This window comes from Moschus berezovskii, chromosome 25 (assembly GCF_049115385.1).
Source record: "Moschus berezovskii isolate FMDL1 chromosome 25, NW_MosBer_1.0, whole genome shotgun sequence".
NCBI lineage: Eukaryota > Metazoa > Chordata > Mammalia > Artiodactyla > Moschidae > Moschus > Moschus berezovskii.
In genome coordinates, this window is record NC_142484.1 from 14,517,595 (window position 1) to 14,540,129 (window position 22,535).

The 22,535-nt window shown below is 49.3% G+C and overlaps 1 protein-coding gene across 4 annotated transcripts in view; it reads left to right on the top strand.

Moving 5' to 3' along the window:
* The window catches only part of NTM (neurotrimin), a 420,911-nt gene that overhangs the window by 227,823 nt on the left and 170,553 nt on the right, over positions 1-22,535 (top strand). For all 4 annotated transcript variants that reach the window (XM_055414990.2, XM_088832437.1, XM_088832438.1 and 1 more), the window contains exon 2: positions 10,070-10,302. In XM_055414990.2, coding sequence (XP_055270965.1) covers positions 10,070-10,302 — 233 coding nt within the window. The remainder of the gene's footprint in view (positions 1-10,069; positions 10,303-22,535) is intronic.

A 22,535-nucleotide genomic window follows, 5' to 3' on the forward strand; every position in this document is an offset into this window, starting at 1 on the left:
AGTGCACAATCTCTCTCGAATCCACCAACCCCAGAAAACACTGTTGTTTTATGTCAAGTTAAGGAATCAGGAGATACAAGTTCCCATCCCCAACCTTTTTATTTTTCTTTTTTAAATTTCTATTGGAGTGCAGTACTCTTGCCTAGAAAATCCCATGGATGGAGGAGCCTGGTAGGCTGCAGTCCCTGGGGTCGCTAAGGGTCGGACACGACTGAGCGACTTCACTTTCACTTTTCCCTTTCACACATTGGAGAAGGCAATGGCAACCCACTCCAGTGTTCTTGCCTGGAGAATCCCAGGGATGGGGGAGCCTGGTGGGCTTCCGTCTACGGAGTCACACAGAGTCGGACACGACTGAAGTGACTTAGCAGCAGCAGCAGTAGAGTTGCTTTACAATGTGTTAGTTTCTGCTGTACAACAAAGTGAATCAGCCATACGTACACATATATCCCCTCCTCTTTGGATTTTCCTCCCCATTTAGACCACCACAGAGCATTGAGCAGAGTTCTTTGTGCTATACAGCAGGTTCTCATTAGTTATTTATTTTATACATAGTAGTGTGTATGTATCAGTCCCAATCTCCCAGTTCATCTTACCTTGCAACTCTTGTTTGAAATAAATAGCTACATAGCCATAGGCTTAAGAGGGACATAGCTGTGTGTCTAAATTTCTCCAGATTCTGTATCTATAGATGACTTTTCAGGCCCCTCCAAGCACCAAATATACACCTTCTGCAAAGTTCTCAGTAAAACATCTTCCCTGGTACATAGACGCAGCACACAGACTTATTTATTTTCTGTGCAACCCCACATACTATCCTCTCATAAAATGCCCAAGATTGATTATAATCTGTCTCAGCTTCTCTTTGGCAGAGCAGAATATCTGTGTCTGTCTTATTCATCCTATGCGGCACCACTTAAGCACCCAACACACTGCATGGTCCACTTGTCAAACGAGTGAAGAATTCAATAAACCCCTAACCCTAACTCTAACCCACAGACCCGTGGCCATGGCCCCTTCTCTAGGTGCTGTTTTCTTCCCGTGGAGGCAACTCCCCTCCCCTGTGCTCCTGCGTGTGTACGTTTAGTTCAAGGTGAACTCAGAACTCACTCTCCCGCCCTGAGATTCCCAGTCCATGTGCGCCTCCCACCTCCAGGCAGCTGACACCCCCACCAGGAGGCCCTTCTGGTGCTCAGACCTGCTGGATTGACCCTTTGCCCCATGGTATCAGTGCCCCTGGGTGGCCCTTGCCCACCCCGCCTGCTCGTCTGGCTGCCTGCTCTTGTCAGCACCTCCCAGAGCAGGACCTCATTGCCCAACACCCCCCAACCCCCCACACACCCTGTACTGGTTCCTCTCTGCAGCCTCCCAAGCATCTCATGCAGCCTTTCTTATAGGGTCCCCTCCCAGTTGCAAAACGTTTGTGAGAGTTACAAACAGGATTGACTTAGTTCTGAAGCCCCAGAAGCCGGCCCTGAGAGGCAAATTTGTGTGAAATTGACTTATTAAGGTCTTGTTCCCCGGAGAGACCACAGAAGGAGCAGGGGTGGGGCAGCCAGGAAGGGCAGGTGTCCCCGAAGGTGGCTCCCAGGGGACCTGCTCCCGCTTCCGGCGCACCACTGCTGCCCTGGGGACACACAGCCCTCCCCGGGCACCTCGGCCCCTAGGAGTGGGTGCGGCACCCACAGTCTAAGGCAGCATCCGGGGAGAGGCAGGTGTGGCCTCTTTAGAAGAGAAGCGCAGAACCAGGGCCAGGGCACAGACATAACACGAGGACCCCAAGGGCCTGGGCCGACAGGCTGCAGCCACGCGCTGCACAGGTGGGGACACCCTGTGGATGGAGGGCTGGGACTCGTGCCCGGCTTCCTGCTTCCCTAGTCCAAGTGCCGTTTTGTCTCCTCCGCCTTCAGCTTCTCCCCAGCTGGTGGTTTGAGTCCTCACCGGAGGTCATCCTGAATGGTGACAGGAGGACATCGGAGGCAGGATCCAGGCCTGGGGGAGGGATTCTAAGTGTGTCCAAACAAGGAGCTGGAGCTGAAACTCGCCCCAGAGATGGGACCAGCATGGCACATATGCTGCTTCGTCTGAGGCTGACTCCCACGCACAGAGTGCCATGCTGGCGCGTCTTCCCCAGCCACCCCCGGCTCTGGGCTCAGGGACAGTGGGGACTTCCAGGCCTGTTTCCAGCATGACAGGGCACCCTATACACACTGTCCACCCCTCACTGTATCTGAGCGAGTCTTGGTTTTCCAAGTGTGCCTGTGAACAGTGTCAGCTTGGACCAAAGTTAGTGCATCCCCTGCTGCACTCCTGCCAGCTGGTCCACCATCTCCAGGATGAAGCTCCATCTCAGGTGTGGGCTCTACACAGTCTGGCTGTCAGGACAGGCTGGCTGGTGGGATCAGGCACAGATGAGAAGAAGCAGATTCATTTGCCTCCGGGGACCTGGCCCCTCTTCCCAGGGCGGGCCACCCTTGGAGAAGGGGACGGGGCTTAGGCTTGCTGTCTCTGTGGCTTAGTGGTCCTTGACGACCTTTTCAGGTGGTCGTTGAAGAGCTCTTCAGTTTGGGTCTCTGGTCTTTCCTATCTTCAGAAGAAAGGAGACAGTCCGTCACGTGGCTTGCTGCCTTAGTTCCTGTAGAGAAAAGATGGCATGCTCAAACTAGGCAATTTGAGGAGAGTTTAATAAAGTGGATGTTTACAAAGGTGCAGCCAAAGTTCAGGAAAGACTGCGAAGGTTAGTTAGGACCCCCAGGCACAAATGGGGCAGGAGCGGGGATTGGCTGATACCTCCAGGTCGCGAATGGTGAAAAGAGGAGGTCAAAGCTCTTACCAGGAACAGAGGCCCCTGGCCAGGAGCTGTGACCTCTGACAGGAACATGGACGGCTGGTGGTAGCCCCTCCCCTGCCGTCAACTGACCCGACAGGAGGTTGGAGGTCAGGAAACTGTCGATGTGATCCACACTAGTCTGCGGTGGATGGAAGGGACACAGAAAGAGCAGGACGCTCACTCACTGGCTTATCTCACCGACCTTTTCTGTCAAAGCCTGATGCTCCTTAGAGGCCAAATGTCATTCCCTCTACAAACACGCTAATGTCTTTCCACAGCTCCACTGTGCTTTGCCATGCTGTTTTCTCTACCTGAAATGCTGTGCCTTGCTCTGTTCTCTTTTGCAAGCTCCTTCCAACCTCAAAGGCCACCTTGACTCTCACAAGACCCAGATTGCCTTGAAAACAGCCAAAAATCCTTGGAATTGAAAGACACGTGTTGTATGCCCCCTCCCCCCACCCATATTACAGATAGACTGAGGATGGATGGTCTTCAGAGCACACGTCTTTTTTTCCTCTGGAAGGCAGAAACAGTAGCAGTTGAGAGATGTGAGGCCAGTGTGAATTGTGAGTTCAGTGTTTGTGTCTGTAGGTGACCCAAGCCAACTTCATACAGTGTATATTCCAGTAGGGTCAAAATTGGGCTTCCCTGATGGCTCAGTGGGTAAAGAATAGGCCTGCAATGTGGGAGACCTGGGTTCAATCCCTGGGTTGGAAAGATCTCCCTGGAGGAGAGCATGACAAACCACTCCAATATACTTGCCTAAAGAATCCCATGGACAGAGGAGCCTTCCAAAGGATCAAAAAGAGTCGGACACGACTGTGTGACTAAGTACACACACACACAGGGTCAAAATGAACACCGCCCCCCGCCCCAACAGTAAAGAGCTAAGGTGCCAGCTGTTTTTTTGCTGAATTTTCAGCAGGTCGGTGATGGAGCATCCTGGTTTGTCTGTTGGTTGGTGTCCTGCAGAAGCAGACATGGGAGATGCACAGGCCAGCTGCACAGAGCTCGCTGTTGGTATTTCCAGGCCCTCCTCCTTGTGATGTTTTGCTCTGAAGCTTGAAGGGAGGTGCCAGGCACAAGCTCAGAGGAACCAGACTTAGGGGGCAGCCAGACCATTTCTGCAAGATAAGAGGAGATTGTGATCAGGTGCTGTGAAGGGCGGAAGCACTTACTTTGCCATAGGCTCAAATGTTGCTGGAGACGTGTCGCTTTTCAAAGGCAGTTAAAGGGCCATTTGAGAGAAGGGACGGGTGGATTACCCACTGTCCAGGCCCATTATAGTCCTCAGATCTTCAGGCAGGTGTGTTTAAGAAAGGCCGAGCCAGAATTGTTCTGTCTTTCTTCAGTAATCCTTCTCTTTATTTCAACACTCTTTTTGTCTGTCTTCAGAAGGTGCCAAGCAGATCTCTCTGCACTGTTTTTCTTCCAGCTTCCAGGTTCCCATTTCTCTGTCTCTTTTTCTCCTTTCCTCCCAAATCCAGGAGGAGCTTGAGGTCCCGAATCCACATTTTATATTTTATCTCTGCAGCACTCATCTTAGCCTTGCTTAATCATTTTCTCTTGCTATTCCTCTATGTACGAATGCAGTCACTGTAATAAAGCCGCTATTCATCAGCAGGAGATTAAGGGCACAGAGGGCTGCATTTTCAGAGCCTTGGTATAATCGGAGCAGCTGCGGAAAATTTCAGGTGTATCAGCTCTCCCGGACATCCGCTGCATTCAGGTGCATGGTCTGGCATGGCTCCATGGGGCTGGTCCTCTTCTGGGCAACCACACGTGAGACTCCCCATCATCAAAGGGGATGCAGACTATCCATGTAGGCCGGATACCCTTGACAGCATGCACTCACATGGACTAGGCCCCTTCTCTGTAAGAAGAAACCTCTCCAAGGAAAGGAATAGGGTGAAGACAGAGAAGGACACGGGCACAGCTGTGAAGTGGTGAACAAGCCATGCCTCCCAGGTTTTGTCTCTCTGTCTGGATCCTGCCAGGATGTTGCATACAGGCGAGACCATGCACTGTCCAGGGGGGTCTCCACATGGGAAAGGGAAGCCTCCAGTCTGGTGGGAAGAGAGGGCCTTTCAGAGAAGTAGGGAAGGCTGAGGACCGCTGGCTGGAGGGCCGGAGTGTAGACGCAAGTGAGGGCAGACACTGAGGCTCTGAACGGAGAGATGATTGGAGTTTGGGGAGTCCCAGGTGTCAGGCTGGAAGCCTGGTGTTTGCAGAGGTTGTTCCTCTGTTCTTTGCACGTGTCGCGGGACGGGCAGAGGAAAGGATGCTCAGGGTGGGTGCCTGGCACATGTCAAGGTTGTGGGAGAGGGATGGAGACCTTCAGGGTTGGGCAGGGAGTCTCCAGTCCTTTCTGGCTCTATCCTTCTCTTCCTGGCCCGCCTCACGCCGGCCTATGACTCCTTCTCCAGTGACAAGTAGCTATGTCTTGTTACTTTCACCTGGATTAGTTAGGGCCGTTTGAGTTTGAAGCTTTACTTACTCCTGATTAATTTTACAGTTGATCCGTTCCTGGGGGAGTTGAAATAGCATGAAATACCTCTGATTTTAGGAGTAATTTTGTAGAAGTGAATTAAGGGCTGTCCCTGGAAAAAGAGAGCCTGGTGACTGAGTTTTCCACCCAGTCTTCTCCTGACTCCCACTAACCGAAGCTTCAGCTCTGCTTGGAAGTGCACTTATGCTCTTTTCACTTTTTTTTTTTTTTTAAACTACCTGGGAGAATTGTCTCCTGTGCATTGTTGTGGAGACTCGATAAATGAGACAGATAGAAGGGGGCAGGTGTGAGGAAGGGCCAGGAGTTGGCTGCCAGGTTACCTTTGTGATCCAGCTCTGCAGAAGCCACATTAATTCCGTGGAGACTCAGCAAGACTGATAGCCAGCAGTGACAGTTTGGACATCTACTCATGACCTTGGAAGTGCCCCAAGCCAGAATGGAAGCTATGCCAGTTTTTCCATGTAGTATATCACAAGGGGGCCGCCTAACCATGCTGAAATTGGGTGTGTTGGAGCGTGAGTGTTTCTGCAAATGGCCGTGTTTGGCCCTGTGAGCGTGGTGCAGTGTGGTGAGACCACTTCCATTCCAGTCAATTTCCAATCATTAGATACTCACAAGAAAGTCCAGCGTGGTCCTCTCGTGTTCACCAAGAGGCTGTGAGATGCTCCCTTGACGGGCATCAGGAACAATTATGCAGGCAGTTTAGAGGTTGTTGATCAGCCTGTCCTGCAGCAGCTCCGTTCACCTGGTGTCTGGTTGCATTTAAGCTGCTGGAGGAGAAAATGGCCAGAACTCTGCTCCTGACTTGCCAGAGCATATCGGTCATCAGAAACTTCTTTCCTATAAAGTAGTCGAAACGTGTTTCAAATGAGAGTCATTTCCTAGTGCCCATTGTGTTGCAGTTCTCGTGTCACCAACAACCAAAGAAATGTCTAAATTAATGGTTCTCAGAATGGGGTCCCCAGCCCAGGTAGGGGCCGAGCAGTCTGTCCTTTATCAGGAATTACAGGTGGTTCTGGTGCTTGTTGAATTCAAATGTTGTGGGGACTTTGCAAAATATTTGCTTTACAATATTGTGCTGGTTTCTGCCACATGTTAAAATGAATCGGCCACAGATATATCATACATCCCCTCCCTCTTGAACCTTCCTCATATCTCCCACCCCATCCCACCACTCTAGTTTGTTACAGAGCGCTGGGCTGAGTTCCCTGTGTCATGCAGCAAATTCCGACTGGCTGTCTATTTTACATATGATAATCGATATATTTCCACGCTACTCTCTCAATTCATCCCATTATGGGGACTTTTGAGAGGCCCTGGATAAGGACATTCAAGATCACTGACTTTAGGGAAAACAAACAAAAGCTGGGTTTGAATCTTGTTTCTGCAGCTTACCGTTAGGGTCATCTTAGTTCATTTGGATAATATGTGTTAGACTCAGTTAGTCTCATCTGTAAATTGGCAGTAATAAGTGAACCCAACCAAGTTTTTCGAGATGATAAAATAACACACAGCATATACTTCAGTTGTGTCTGACTGACTGCAACCCCATAGTCTATAGCCCGCCAGGCTCCTCTGCCCATGGGGGATTCTCCAGGCAAGACTGCTGGAGAATCCAATCATCTCTCCATGCAGAGCCTCAGTGTCTGCCCTCACTTGCGTCTACACTCCGGCCCTCCAGCCAGTGGTCCTCAGCTTTCCGTACTTCTCTGAAAGGTCCTCTCTTGCCACCAGACAGGAGGCTCTCCTTTCCCATGTGTAGACCCCCCTGGACAGTGCATGGTCTCACCTGTATATGCAACATCCTGGCAGGATCCAGACAGAGAGACAAAACCTGGGAGGCATGGCTTGTTCACCACTTGTTCACAGCTGTGCCCATGTCCTTCTCTGTCTGTCTTCATGCTGTTCCTTTCCTTGGAGAGGTTTCTTCTTACAGAGAAGGGGCCTGGTCCACGTGAGTGCATGCCGTCAAGGGTGTCCCTGGGTTGGGAAGATGCCCCGGAGGAGGGCAGGACAACCAGGGGATCTTCCTGACCCAGGGATTGAATCCGCATCTCTTATATCTCCTGCATTGGCAGGCGGGTTCTTTACCTCTAGTGCCACCTGGGAAGCCCCATAGACTTACAGGGCACCTAGCATATAGCAATATGTGTTCAGTAAACATTAGCCATGAGTATGAATTTAGCCAATTCCTCCATTTGCATCCAAGCAAAATCCTGAGGAGCGGTCGCCCTTAAGGTCGTGAATATGAACAACATCCCAGGTACACTGCTAGCAAAGCAAGCTGTGGAGTGTGTTGTTCTTAAGGGATTTTACACCGTTATGGTTCAAATCCACAGTTCAATGAAGTAGCCTGAAAGGAAGAGCATCGGGTGTGCAAGGAAAGCACAGCCTCAGGGGAGGTCCAGCATCAGGTGCTTCCTTCATTGGCTGCACTTTCTCAGGTATGTTCAGGATGTTGTTATCACGGCTGACAGCAAATGTGCTCTAGACCGGTCCAGACTGCAAGTGCCTTCTGGTGACTGGAGAGCTTATTAAAATACAGGTTCCAGTTCATTACATGTGAGGTGGGGGCCTGAGAATCTGTGTTTCAAATAAGCTCCCAAGTGATGCTCATCTGCTGCTTTTCTGATCGCACTTTCCTGTGGTGAAGTGCTATTAATAGCTCAGTGCTCCTCAAGCCCTCATATGTATATGATTCCCTCTAGATTTATGCTGTTGAAGAAATGGTCTGGGGGCGGCCAGCATTGTCATCTTCTGGGAGCTTACTGAAACTGCAGAATCTCAGGCCCCACCCCAGATGTACCAAATCAGAACATGCATTTCGGTAAGAGTCCAAGGAAATTTATAAAATGTGACATCCATTCAGGGTGTGTGTTTATTCACATGGACCCTGCTCTGGTTAAATGCCGTGCTCTCACCATCTTGGAATTCTCAATAATTCTTGAACAAAGGATTCTGCATTTGCGTTTTGCCATGAAAACCACAAATCATGCAGCCTGGTCCTGGACACCCCTCTCTATATCCGTACTTTTCAAACTTAGGTGGGTACATGAACCAACTGGGGTATTGTTAGAAATTCGTGTGTCTGGCTTCCAAAAGATTCTGAATCCATAGGACAAGAAGATCTGTAACAAACACCTCACCTGATTTTGATGCAAATGGTCCATGCCCACTTTCAGAAATACTCCCCTGGTCAGCTCTCCCATCACTTCTCTCCTTTATTGTCCAAAAAAAAAGATGCAGTAAGCAGCACAAAGTGAGCTGGACAGCAGAGCAGAGGTGTTTCTGGTTGAGCAGTTTTCCCCACAGGGGCTCTCAGCAAGCCTCCACACCTGCGCCTGAGAGGCCCAGCAATGATCCTGTGACATTTACACAAGTACGGGCGGAAAGGATGCACAGCACGGAGAGCCGTCTCGAGAGGGACCGCCTGGGGGGGTGGACGTACCTGGCAGCAGTCCTCAGGCTTTTTATGGTCACAGACAACTTTGAGAATTCAATGGAAGCAACTGTCCCTCCCCACCGAAAACCTCACCTTTGTGCGTCCTAAGGGGAACGCAGGACCAGGAATTAGAACCTGGCTGAGAGGTCTGACTCTATCACCCCCTAGCTCTCTGTTCTGGGCAAGTCATCAGACGGTTCTGACCCTGGAGGCCTGATCTTTAAGGTGGAGAATGGTAAGATCATCTGTCTCAGCAATTTGCTGCAAGAATCACAGTGTGGACGTAAAAGCGCTTTGTACTCTGCAGAAGAAGATATAAATTGGAGGAAATATTGTACCTACTGTGGCTCTGTTGCTATTTCCAGCCTTATACTCAGGATCAGGACACTGCGTTTGTGAATTTAGCCTCGGGCCATAGAACATATTCTGTGTAGCTGGAGAAGGAAATGAATGCAGAAAAACTTGATGAGGACTTGGCGAGAGTAGCTAGGAAATTTGAAAGTGCAGGAAAAGAGAAGGGAGCTTCCACAATTTGGGGACTCCAGATGCAGAAATAAAAGAAAGAAAATCTATTTTTACACGTGCGAACAGTTTTGAGATTTTGGAAAATGCCTTTAGTCTAGCAGTAATTGAACATTTCTGCCCCTGGGTGTAATGAAGAGAAATAGCAATGGTGGTGGTCTGTATTTAGTTTTGACTTCAAAAGCCTTCTGTTGGAATCTGCTATTCTGAGATGAGAGGAAGAATGTTTAGTAGTTAAAGTCTGGGTTTCTGATCTAGCCCATATTATCTGTGTGATTTAGGAGAAGCGTTCAGTGTCTTTGTTCTTCAATTCTTTTCACCAGTAGGACCTTCCTTATGGTGTGGCTATGAGTATTGGACAACTTAGTACACCCAGAACATTTAGAAAGTAATGAGAGGAATTATCATTCATGCATTCATGGAAATCTCAGAGGGAGGGGAGGTGGGGTTAGTCCCAGGGCCCAGCTATTCTTGGGATGGACAATGACTCCAGGTTATAGCTATTGAATATTTAGGACTATTGAAACCATTTGCTCAGAGGTTTTCAGACACAGGGTCACTCAGGACCTGAAAGTCTGATTAGCCAGTGCTCTGAGGCTACAGTTCTTCAAGGCCTCTGATGCTGAAACCCAGGCCAAATCAAACAGGAGGTGCCTGTGTGTACACTGGGAGCAGGGTGACCAGTCATCCCAGCCTTGTCAAGAAGACCCTGATGGCATCTGTTTCTTTGTGGTCCCTTGACTTACCCGTCCGGTCCCCCCTCCAGGTGCACGATTGACAACCGGGTCACCCGGGTGGCCTGGCTGAACCGCAGCACCATCCTCTACGCCGGGAATGACAAGTGGTGCCTAGACCCCCGCGTGGTCCTCCTGAGCAACACCCAGACCCAGTACAGCATCGAGATCCAGAATGTGGACGTATACGACGAGGGCCCCTACACCTGCTCCGTGCAGACAGACAACCACCCCAAGACCTCCCGCGTCCACCTCATCGTGCAAGGTAGGCAGCCTTGGAGGCAGCCAGTGGTGGCTGGGAGGGCCTGTGTCTGACACGTTCACTGTGATCCTCAATTTAGATGAGACTGTCTGTTCCATCTGGCCAGGATGGTTTCCTAATTTTCTCTTTGCCCTTAGATGTTGAAATTTCAAATCGTTTTCCCATTGAATAGGACTAGGATTTGGGGCCTTTTCTTTGCTCCTGATCCAATAAAATATTGTCTCAGAAAATTATCTCCTCATTATTTCTTTCCTTGGCTTTTTTCTCCTCTGAGTTTTTTAAAGGTTCTATCCAGCGCTAAGCGTGCTTTATTTTCAGAGCAGCGTGTTAGTTCTTCTGGCTCTGCGCATATGCCATCCCTCACACAGCCTGCAAAGAAGGCAGAGCCGACCGCGGATGCTCTAGATACCTACCTGGGATGATTACAGCCATCTCTGCTGTTTGCAGCTTGCTTGCTTCTTCTTTCCCCTCCAGCCCAGGACCATGTCTCCCCTTTAATACCTGTGTCTGATTCTCCATGTTTTGGTTGCATCCCACTCCCGTCCTATTCCCCAGAGCCTCTAAAATCACCCCCAGCTTTTGAGATCTGTGTTTCTGCCTCTCTCTTACTTCTGCTGTCTCTGTGCTTCCCTGGCACTTCTGAGCTTCCCCATAAGCAGAGCAGGTGCTAAACATTCAGACCACAGGTGACCACACAGACAGGTTCCTTGTCAGGGAGCCAGCGCTTTCTGGCTTGGGGGAACCTCAAGTTACCAGCTGTGTCTCAGGGTTTCCTTCTGTAAAATGGAATCAGTGTTGCAAGGGTCTGCGGTGAGGCTTACACTTTCCATGTACTAGAATGTGAAGCAGAAGACGGTCTGGCTCACAGAGATGCGATTTAAGTGTTAGCTAGGGCTTCCCTCGGAGAAGGCAATGGCAAGCCACTCCAATACTCTTGCCTAGAAAATCCCATGGATGGAGGAGCCTGGTAGGCTGCAGTCCGTGGGGTCGCTAAGGGTCGGACACGACTGAGCGACTTCACTTTCACTTTTCACTTTCACACATTGGAGAAGAAAATGGCAACCCACTCTAGTGTTCTTGCCTGGAGAATCCCAGGGACGGGGGAGCCTGGTGGGCTGCCATCTATGGGGTCGCACAGAGTCGGACATGACTGAAGTGACTTAGCAGCAGCAGCAGCAGCAGCAGGGCTTCCCTGGTGGCTCAGCGGTAAAGAATCTGCCTGCAGTGCAGGGGACCTGGGTTCTATCCCTGGGTCAGGAATATCCCCAGAGAAGGGAATGGCAACCCTCTCCAGTATTCTTGCCTGGGAAATCCTGTGGACGGAGGAGCCTGGCGGGCTACAGTCCTTGGGGTCGCAAAGAGTTGGACAAGACTGAGAGACTCACGCTTTCACTTTTAAAAAATACAGTTGTTTTTAACTTTTTAAAAAACATAGTTGTGTGTGGGCCAGATACCTTATTGTATTACCTCAGAGGGGCCCCCAAGTGATGGAGCTGGGGGCCTCTGCTGGGGTTTCTCTCCTGTTCTTCATCCCCTGGATGGCAGGCCAGGGGCAATATGCTTCCGGTCTCCAGCAACCCCCTTGGCAGTATACCCACAGGGAGGGGAGCGCCGTGGATGGTGGGTGAAAACACAAGGAGCAGGCTGGTGGTTCAAGGAAGATGAATAGGAAGGAGCTAGAAGATTCACGGGGAACAAGCTGAGAGAAGGCAGGAGAGAGGGCCGCCGGGGTCAGGGTGCCGATTGTGAAAGGCAGGTCGCCGGGCAGTGATTGTTAGAGGTCAGGCTGGAGGGACACTTGCTCAGGGATTAGGCCAATGAGGCTCTGAGCCCCTCGTGCTGTGACACACCTTGGCCACACCACGTTGTTTGCATTTTATGTTTTTTTTCCCCCTCTTTTTTCTCCAAAAGAAAATGATGAAGGCTTTTTTCTTTTGTTGGTTCTATATATGAATGTCTTTCAAACTGCTGAGTACAAACAGCATTTTTTAAAGGAAATGAAATTACAGAGACAGGATCAGAGTGTATCACGAACAGAAGAATAGGCTTTGTTCCTTGAGATGGTTTCAGTGGGTGAATGTGTTGTTGTTGCGCAGAACTGGCCAGAAGAAGGCTGAGAATCACTCTTCTGCAAGGGGGTTTGAAGGATGCTTCAGTGACTCAGGTTGCAGCAAGTGGTATGTCTGAAGCCACACCCCAAGCCCCCCACCCCATTCCCTGCACACACACACACTTAACACTGAGAGTGTCTGACACTGGCAGATAGACCTTAGGAACTCTGCACCATCACAGACACTTGTGTTAGGCAGAGGGGCTTTTATGGAGCTGGAAAATGGGAGGAGTTGTGAGAAACTGGGAAGCCCCCGTGAAAACAACGTTCATGTTGGTGCCATTTCTTTAAGTTCCCCTCTCCCTCCTCCCACACACCCATACACTCTCACCATGAGCACCTGGGAGGTGTCTTAAGCAAAGTGCACGTTTAACACATGCTTCTTGAAGCAAATGGCTGGATTGTAGCCCCGAGGACTCACGCAGACTCAAAGAGGGGAGGTTGAGTGTGTAGGGGTGGGGAGGCGTGAGGGGCAGGGGATAGGGGATGGGGTCTACAACAATGCTCCCTCCTGTCCATGCTGATGGAAAGTGTCTAATCCGCAGCTCGGCATTTATACCTCTGGCTTGGAGAGGTGGCCTCTGAGCATGACACACCTCCTTGGGTATCGAAATCTCATCTTGGGCTAATTTTCGAATGCTGATGGGTGTATTGATCTGGAAACGAGCCAGGTTAAAAAAGGCTCTGGTCTTGTCCACAGACTCAGCCCCAGCTAATCTGCTGTCGATATGCCTGGACTGGGCATTATTGACACTTTAATGAATACAGGACCATGGTTTCTCAGAGCCAGCCTGTCCCCGCTCTTAAAAGCAATCAGACAAACAAAATACAGCCAAGCTTCCCTGTTTCTGTATTGGAAAGAGGATGCATCACCATCCAGGATTGAAAAAAAAAGAAATGTATTTATCTTGGGATCATTTATTGTACTGAACATAAACCCTCATACCCTGCAAAAGCAGACTTCTGGATTCTGTTGACATCCCTGCTCAAACTTTTGCAGAACAGTGTTGAAATGAAAGATGTATGAACTTTTCAAAACTGTATTGTGATCATTAAACACACACTCACAGACAGACACACACATCGAAGCAGCAGCAGAAAGGAAGTAAACTGATATTTTTACCCAGGAGTGTATGTATTTGGGGACGCGTAGTCAGCTTCGTGTATAAATAAACCCACACAGAAGGAAGGTAATGTTTTTTTCATAGGATCACATGAGCTTATTGAAGTCTGGGATTATGTTTCCCTCATTCCTATCAAATACCCCTACTGCCCGGCTTGTCCTCTGTACTGGGTCTCCTCTCTGGCTGTGATTCTGTGTGTTTATCCCCTGCTGAGGCCTGGTCCCACCCTTGAATTTGCCTCAGTACCAGCCACTCTGCCCTCTGTACCTGCCCGCACCCTTGCCTTCATTCATAAAGGCAATGGTGGGGCATAAATCACCATTGAGAACAACTGTGCTTCCCAGGCCCAACTCTAGGCACATGAAGACGAATGAAATGCCACCCATGAAGCATGAGTTCCCCTTCATGGGTGGTGGATGGACTGGCATGCCGCCCCCAAACCCTCCCCAGGAATTTAGGTTCTAAGTTCCTTCAATCATGTCCAACTCTTTGTGACATTATGGGCTACAAATCCCCAGGCTCCTCTGTCAATGGGATTCTCCAACAAGAATACTCGGATGGGTTGCTGTGCCCTCCTCTAGGGGATCTTTTCAACCCAGGGATCAAACACATGTCTCTAATGTCTCCTGCATCGGCAGGTGGGTTCTTTACCCCTAGCACCACCTCAGAAGCCCCTCTGTGAGGGTAGACTTTGGCTAAATCCTTCTGGGGCACCAACTTCCTCCAAATCCCTGGGTCCTCTCACCCCACTGGTGTGTGATCAGACATTGTAATGACATTCGGAAACCATCTCTACAGAGTCTGGTCCACTTATGTGGCTCCTGCATTTCCGAGAGCTGCTGGGCAATGGGCAGTCACCTGGCTCAAGCTCGGGGCTGAAGGCTGGGATTTTCCTTTCCTGAGTCTCCCAGAGCTTGACTTCTTAGTGCATCTTCAGCCCTTCCACCTCTCAGAGCAAACCTTTCACTGTGTCAAGTTCTAGAGTTGTCCTTGGCTCCCTAGGATATTTTAGAAACCTGCTGATAATCTGTCATGTCCTTATAGTAAAAGAAAAGGGAAAGAAGGGGTGTTCGGTTCCTTTTATTAGTGGGTCTGTTTCTTCTCCCTACCTGCAGCTGTTGCATTGTATTTTCTGGGTCTTTTTTTTTTTTTTTTTTAGGTAGATCGCTTTGGAGCTACCTAAATTCTCCCAGAGCTTTCCAATGCTGGTGAGGGGTGGGTGGTTTCCAAAGATCCTGGCAGGACTGGTGAAGTGACTGGAGTGGAGACGGGGGTCAAGCAGGCCTGGGCTGCAGGGAGAGCCCTGCAATGGGCAGCCCGGGGTGCAAAGGGGCAGCTCTGGAGTTGAGCCATGGAGAGCCCCGGAGAGTGTGAAAGCCCAGGGAACTCAGCCTGCATGGCCAGGCGTGTAAGACCAGCCGGCTGGATAGAGTTGATGGTGCTTCCAATTTGCACCGTCCCGGGAGAGCATGTGGGGAGGAGCCCAGGCAGTCACATGGGGCCAGTGTCCGAAGCAGGTCGGGAGCAAAGGGCAGCCTTGGGTGGAGAGTAGTCCTGGAGCTGGTGTGGGAGGGAGGTGGGGGCAGGCAGCTGGGGCTGGTGGCAGGAAGGATGAGAGACAGACGGAACAGGTGAGCTAAGTAGCTGCTCAGCAAAGTGGCTTTTAAATTAAATTCGAATTAGCTATAACCAAATACAATTTAAAAATCTACTCCTTCAGTCATACTGGCCACATTTCAGATGCTTCTAGAGCTACAGGGGGTGGTGGCTCCTGTACTGAATGGTGCAGATGGAATGTCCCCAGCGGCCTTGAACCATCACCTGGGCAGCAGGTGCTAAAGCCAAATGGGCTTCATTGACTTCAAAGGCCGGGTGTGGGGTGGAAACAGGGATAGGATTTTGGAGAGAAGAAGGAAATTAGAAAAGATGGTGGTGCTTTAAATACAAGAGAGAACTGTGGGAAAAGATGTAGGCCTGGGGTTCCTCTGTTAGCTGTAGAGAGAAGGACGTCCGGAGTCAGGAACTTTGTCCTAAAGAGCAGAGGAATAACTCAGGGGCTGGATAAATGAGCGAATTGGGGGGAGGCGCGTCCACCAGGACATGGAGATTCTGGCCTTGGAACCTGGAGCAGGGTGATGCTCATTTATCTAAAGGGCTCTGTGCTGAAGAGGCAGCAGGGTAGGGGGCTTCAGCAGACGTGGGGGCAACAGAGAGGGGGACTTCAGACACTAGGGATTCTTGATTTTCTGATGCCTTGAATTTTCCATTCAAAATAAGTTTGTGAAGAGTGAAAAAGACCACCCAGGGGTTTGCGTGCCCACTTAGGCAGCCAGAATGTAATCTCTGAGACCAGAGTGAGGGAGCTCCATCTACGATTTATTAAAATTTGGGTCTAGCGATTTCCATCTCTTTGACCTCGGGGTGCCCTGCTTTATGAGTGTAATTAATAAGAGGCCGCTTCTCCAGTTCAGCTGCACACTTTAACTCTTTCCCCCTCTGGATCTGGCTGCCAAAGCAAGCTTCTCAGAAAAGCTCTACTCTTGTCCTCATTGCTCCTTGCAAGAGGCCCCATTCTGGAAAGCAGAGTGAACAAAAATTTTTACTGAATTGTTTCCAAATTCAGGACAGCATGGAAGACATCCCCAGAGCCCTAATTGTATCTTTAAAAGCCCTTGTAGTGCAGGGAAACCACCCTGGTGGTCTTAGGGAACCTTAGGGAATGGTCTCCTTGCTCTTGTTCAGTCACTAAGTTGGGTCCGAATCTTTGCCACCCCATGGTCTGCAGCACGCCAGATTTCCCTGTCCTTCACCATCTCCCAGAGGTTACCCAAATTTCATGTCCCTTGCGTTGGTGATGCCATCCAACCGTCTCATCCTCTGCTCTGTCTTCTTATCAGAGGGCAGAAAGTGACTGGTGGTCTACCTGCTGAGCTTAAATCTCACTTCGAGACCTATTTTCATGATAGAGAAGAGTAGAATGCAGTGCTTATAAAAATGGAGGCACTGGTATAATAATAATAATAACACACACTTTTGGCCCTTTATCGGTTTTCTAGACCCTATCGAGGTCTCTCTTTTGTCACTGGAGCATCTAATCACCCCCTCCCTTTTGTTTGGTGTAAATGAGTTTTCGTAGTTCTTCCTGGGCAGAATTAATCTGAAAATCCTTTCTATTGTTTGATAGTTAATTACCTGCCTTTTGGAGTCAAACAGGCTCTGAAGCTCACGTGAAGCGGGGCCTCCACTAATGTCTGTGGAATCAGGCAGAAAGAAGAAGAGGAAGCCAGGATGTGGCTGTCCGTTCCCTGGGCTGGGGGATTCAGAGAGAAAGGGAAAAGGCCAGGGAATAGCCGGCAGCAGCAGGTGACTTGCAGACAATAAACAGAGCTTTGTGAACAGCAGCCCTTCTTTTAGCTTGTATTGTCTGTCTGCTCAGAGCCCTCCCCTCTTACCCACCTGATAGGTATAACAGTGTTGCTTCCTAATCCTGAATAATTAATTGACCTTGTCAAGCCAAACTCATTATTATGATTAAGAGAACAGGAACAATAACTTTTAATTTCTAGACACCAAGCCCCGTAGACCCTCCCCACCCCAAACCTGAACAAAAGGGAATTTGAAAAACAACAGATCAAATGGAACCATGTGGTCTAATCCTCACACTGAAAGCAAGGAGTTCTGTCTCTCCAGTCACATCCTCAGGAAAGCATTCTGCCTGCCCCCCCGCCCCACCATTCACCTGCCCACCCCCAGCCCTGCAAGGCTCCCGTGGAGCTGAGAAGACCTTTGCACCATCTAATTTCCATTCGGGCTGCGTCTCCCTGAGTCCATTACAGAGGAGCATTACCATTGAGCCTGAGTCCACAGAAGTCACCTTTTGAGCCCATCTGCCTTCTTCAGCTGCCAGTGGCCTTGCATGACTGGAGGTCCCGTTTGCCATCCCAAACTGCTCTCCAGGTTGTCTTAGCCACTCCCTGCCCCATTCAGGACAGAGATGAAAATGCACATTTGGCCTGGCTGTAAGACTGCCTCTGAATTCCACAGGACTTTCCCCAAAGTCAGGAAATTAAATTCTGCCACGCAATTAAAGTGTTCCTCAGAGCACCCTGGAGAATGACAAGGAAGTAGGGCATTTTACCTGAAATTGATTCACAGAATTTCGACAGCATGCAAATGAGATGACTCGGTTTTACCTGCTGAGTTTTAAAAATTTTTTGATGTGGTTATGGGCCATGGAGGGGCAAAAATTCTGAGCGAGTTTACTCAATTTTAGTAAACCCCCTGGAACGTCATCCATCTGCTAAGCCAAATAGGGTAGAGTCTATTAGACTAAAGGAATCTGAGGAAATTGCTATAGTAAAATTTATATAGGCGTAATAATAGCATTTTCTGTGCTGTCTGGTGTTGCTGGGGAGGGTCTTCCAGTTTTCTAGGCAGTTGGGAAAACTAGGCTCCTGCCTGCTGGGGCTTCCTGGTCAGCACAGTCAATAATATTATTATGGGTCCCGTGTCCAAACTGTCCACACCACAGGGCTCTAGGGAAGCAGAAAGCCTGGGTAACCCTGTCGCTTCACAGCAAGCCTTACGGGAGTCGGACAGTGTCCCTCCAGGCAGGCAATTAGTGCTCCCGAGGGGAGGTCTTTGCGCAGCTGCAGAATTCTCCCTTAGGTGGTTTTCCCCAGGGAGTCTGAACTTCCTCAGATTCTCATACCAGAGATTGAATAAAGTGGCTTCGATTCCTCCTGGATCTTGTGTAGCCCTGCAGCCTCCAAATAAGCCTTGTTGTCCTTTTTCACTGGGGAGAGGTCATACATCAGATCCTGAGTGAGCAGCCCTTTGTAACAACTTCCTCCAGACTCCCATTCCACACCAGAGGCCCCCTGTGGTTTACTCAAATTGAGCTGGAAGCAAATATTTTTAATGAAGGATTGTATGAGGTGTCTTTACGGCTTTGTGACCCACTGGCTAAGGTTCTGGTAGGTCATCCCTGTAAGGGTGTGTGTCAAGTGAGATCAAGAACAGCATCTTTAATTTGAAGGTCATGACTATTGTCAATGACTCAGAAACATCTGAAGCCTCTCTCCACTTCTTGCTAAACTTGAAATGCCCAGCTTCCTAGGGCATGGGGAGAAACTGGTGATGGAGGGACTGATGCTAAAGCTGAAACTGCAATACTTTGGCCACCTCATGCGACGAGTTGACTCACTGGAAAAGACTCTGATGCTGGGAAGGGTTGGGGGCGGGAGGAGAAGGGGACGATGGAGAATGAGATGGCTGGATGGCATCACCGACTCTGTGGACATGAGTTTGAGTGTACTCCGGAAGTTGGTGATGGACAGGGAGGCCTGGCGTGCTGTGATTCATGGGGTCGCGGAGAGTCGGACACGACTGAGCGACTGAACTGAACTGAACTGAACTGAAGTCTCTTAGTCCATCTTTTGTCAACTTGAGGATTGTCAGCTGTCAACTTTCAATTCCATTTAACAAACATTTGGAAACCAGGCACTGGGCACACGAATGTTCAGAGTACCCGCCTTGTCTAGCAGAGGAGATGCAGTATTAGCAAATAACCCTCTTAGAAGATCACAGGGATTCAGATGCTTATACATAGAGAAGCCATGAATACACCCAAAGGGAGGAACTGAGTTTATCTGCAAGATTAGGGAAAACTGCAAGATTGCATTTCTCCAGGGTCTTCAGGGGTGAGCAGGATTTCTGGGGGCCTCTGGCAAGAAGCAGCCCAGGCAGGAGCAGCGGCATGCACAAAGGTGGAAAGTCTGAGAATGTATGACGTGTAGGAGGAGGAGTGAGGAGGAACAGACGGGGTCCCAAGGCAGGACTCCTGGGATGAAACTACTGAAAATGTGGCCAGGGAGATTGGCTGCATCTAGGCTGGCCTGTGTGTCCAGAATGGAGCGCAGTGATGATCAGAAGGATGGGCGTCCTGTGATTTCCCTTGACGTCCTACAAGAACATCACTTCTCTTCCTTGAGGAAAGTTGCATTCCATTGTTTTGGCAAAGGCCGAGTATCCAGAAGGCTCTCAGTGGAATAGAGAATGGCAAGTGTCAGGGGCAACTCACCTTGGAGGAGAGCTGGAAGGAAGAACAGATCCAAATCCAGCCAGCCCAAGGCCCCTAGCATGTCCAGATACACAGGGGAAAGACTGCAAAGATTCTTTGGCCGTAAGGTCAGTATTTAAAGAATAGCAATAAATGTTTTATAATTGCAGTCACATCAATGATGATGACTTTCCCTCACTGTAGTTTTACCTTTCTTTGTACACTAGCATACGGGTCTCCAGCCTCCAGGATCTAAAGCTTGATGATCTGAGGTGGAGCTGATGGAATAATAATAGAAATTAAGTGCACAATAAATGTAATAATGCTAGAATCATCCCCAAACCATCCCTGCCCCTCGCCGGCCCATGGGTGGAGAAATGGTCTTCCATGAAACTGGCCCCTGGTCCAAAAAAAGTTGGGGACCCCTGCACTAACAGAGTCCTTGGAACTGGGGCTCTTAACTCTGTTATTATGATGACTGAATCAGAGAGGGGGAGGATGCTGCCAAGGATAAGTGAGAATTACAGGAAGGGGTCCACAGCCCCTTGGGTCCACAAGACCACCCCCCACCAGCATCCGCCTCTCACTGGTACCCAAGAGCCAGTGGGCAGAGGACACCCAATGTTTTAGATGTCTCCAGGCCAACTTAGGCTAGATGGTATCACCCCTTGGAGCCTAGCGTAAGATTTATATTCCTGTTGAGAGCCGTCTGTGATAATTTAGAGTCTGACATTGGTGAGAAATCTAATTGGCTTCTGCTGGAGTTGGGCTCAGTGGAGAAGGACTCCCGGAGATGCTGGAGCTGGCTGTTTTTCTTTCAGGAGATCTTCATTTCATGTTATTTGAGAAAAAAAATTTATTGATTTAAAATTAGGGCAGTTTAATTTGGTGGCATGTTTTCTTTATGTCTCAATTATATATTCATGTCTTTGTGGTAAACTCAGCTGGTGGGGGGATTAAGAATTCAAAATAGAGGATTTTCACTTGGCAAATAGTGTTTTCTACTCTGATTAATTGGGAGTCTGCACAGTGAACCCGGCGTTGGCTCCGTCGGGGATGGAATGGCTTAGCAGAAAGAAGTAAATTTCAGGATTTAGGAGTCCTGGATTCTAGTCTGAATCTTGACATAAGTACCTGGAAAAATGACCTACTTCTTTCATCTATTTCAGATTAGACACACTTTATAGAAATGTCTTGATGTATCACCCAGTCTTAATTTGGAGAAAGGTACAGGAGAGAAGGAAGCTGAACATCGCGGGATAATAACGTCCTCCGTGTGTGTAGTCGTTTATCAGCCATAAAGGCTTCCAGGCTCTTCCTTCCCTTTGTCTTGTATTGGCTCTTTTAGACAGTCCTGCTTCTCTGTACCAAGAATGCATATGTGCCTTCTTGCAGATTTGGGTCCCCATTCTTGGAGGTCATCTGGGGTGCACCCCCTCTCCCCATCCTGGTCCCCCCATGGCACTCTGTGTGCCTGGTTTTCTGACCTGCTGATCTCTCCGTTCTCCTGCCATCATCCCCTTCTCTCACAATTCCCAGGCCTGGTTTGTGGGGGACCGTGCCTGGACTTCAACAGGGGGCACTTGTGCTCACGCTGCTCCTCCCTTAAGCACCCAAGCTGGTCATGACTTTTCTCACTGCCTTGAGGCAAGGGATCAGAAAATCTCACTGTTCCTTTCCCCTTTGACTTGTGCATAAACTACCACATGTCGAGTACTGATACATGGTTTGGAATAGATACAAAGATGAATCAGACCGGTCCCTGTGATCAGGATGTATAATGGGGTTGGGACAGTAATTAGGGTTTAGAAGGGGAGCTGTTGGGACAGAGCCATTCCCGAGGATCCGAGGACTAAGAGATGCTCTTGTGAGCTGGGGAGCCAGCTTGGGTTCCGGGAAGGCCAAGCAAATAGAAGGTCTTTTGAAATGACTGGTCTGACATTTTAGCTCTTGGCTGTTAAAATGAAAATAACACAGCTCGTCTGCCCACACCCTCTCTGCTCTCCATCACTCACCATTTCTCCACGCGAAACCCAGGTTTACGTCTCAAGCCTGGATTTGATGGTACCTCAAGGACTTTGGGGCTTCCCAAGTGGTACAGTGGCAAAGAGTCCCCTGCCAGTGCAGAAGACATAAAGACATGGGTTAGATTCCTGGATCAGGAACATCCGCTGGAGAAGGAAATGGCAACCCACTCCAGTATTCTTGCCTGGAGAATCCCAAGGACAGAGGAGGCTGGTGGGCTATATAGTCCATGGGGTCACAAAGAGTCTGACACAACTGGGCATCTGAGAATATATTTGGACATCCTTTAGACCTGAATCCGAATGCCATGTCCTGAGGGAGCTTTCTCAGACCCCCTGTCCCCTACCCTTCCTCCGCCTGGAGGTAGAATCATGAAACTGTGTTTCTCACTGCAGTTGTAATTTGACATTAGTTTTGTGATTAGCTGAATTATGTATGTTTTCCAAGAAGCGTGTCTGCTTTTGCATTCTATCCCCAGGGCTTGGAACTTAATAGGGGCTCCCAGGCTCTTTGTTGGATAATGAATGGACCCATAAAGCTTCTTTTTTAAATCGTTAAGTAAATTGATTTGTTGTGTGTTGAGACTGTCTGCGACCAGTTAAATAATCCCCACCCAAAAATATCAGGTCCTAATTTTTGGAGCATTGAGTGTTACCTTATATGATGATATCTTTGTAGTTTAAGTGATTCAGGTTTGGCATGGAGAGATTAGCCTGGATTAGCCAGGTGGACACTGACTGTAATCACGTGTATCCGTAGAAGAGGGAGTCAGGAGATTATACACAGAGAGGAGAAAGCCACGTGAAGATGGAGCAGAGAAGGACTCAAGATTGCTGTCCTTGGTAACTAGGGTGATGCGGCCATGAACCAGGGAGTGTCAGCAGCCCCCAGACGCTGGAAGAGACCAGGGACAGAT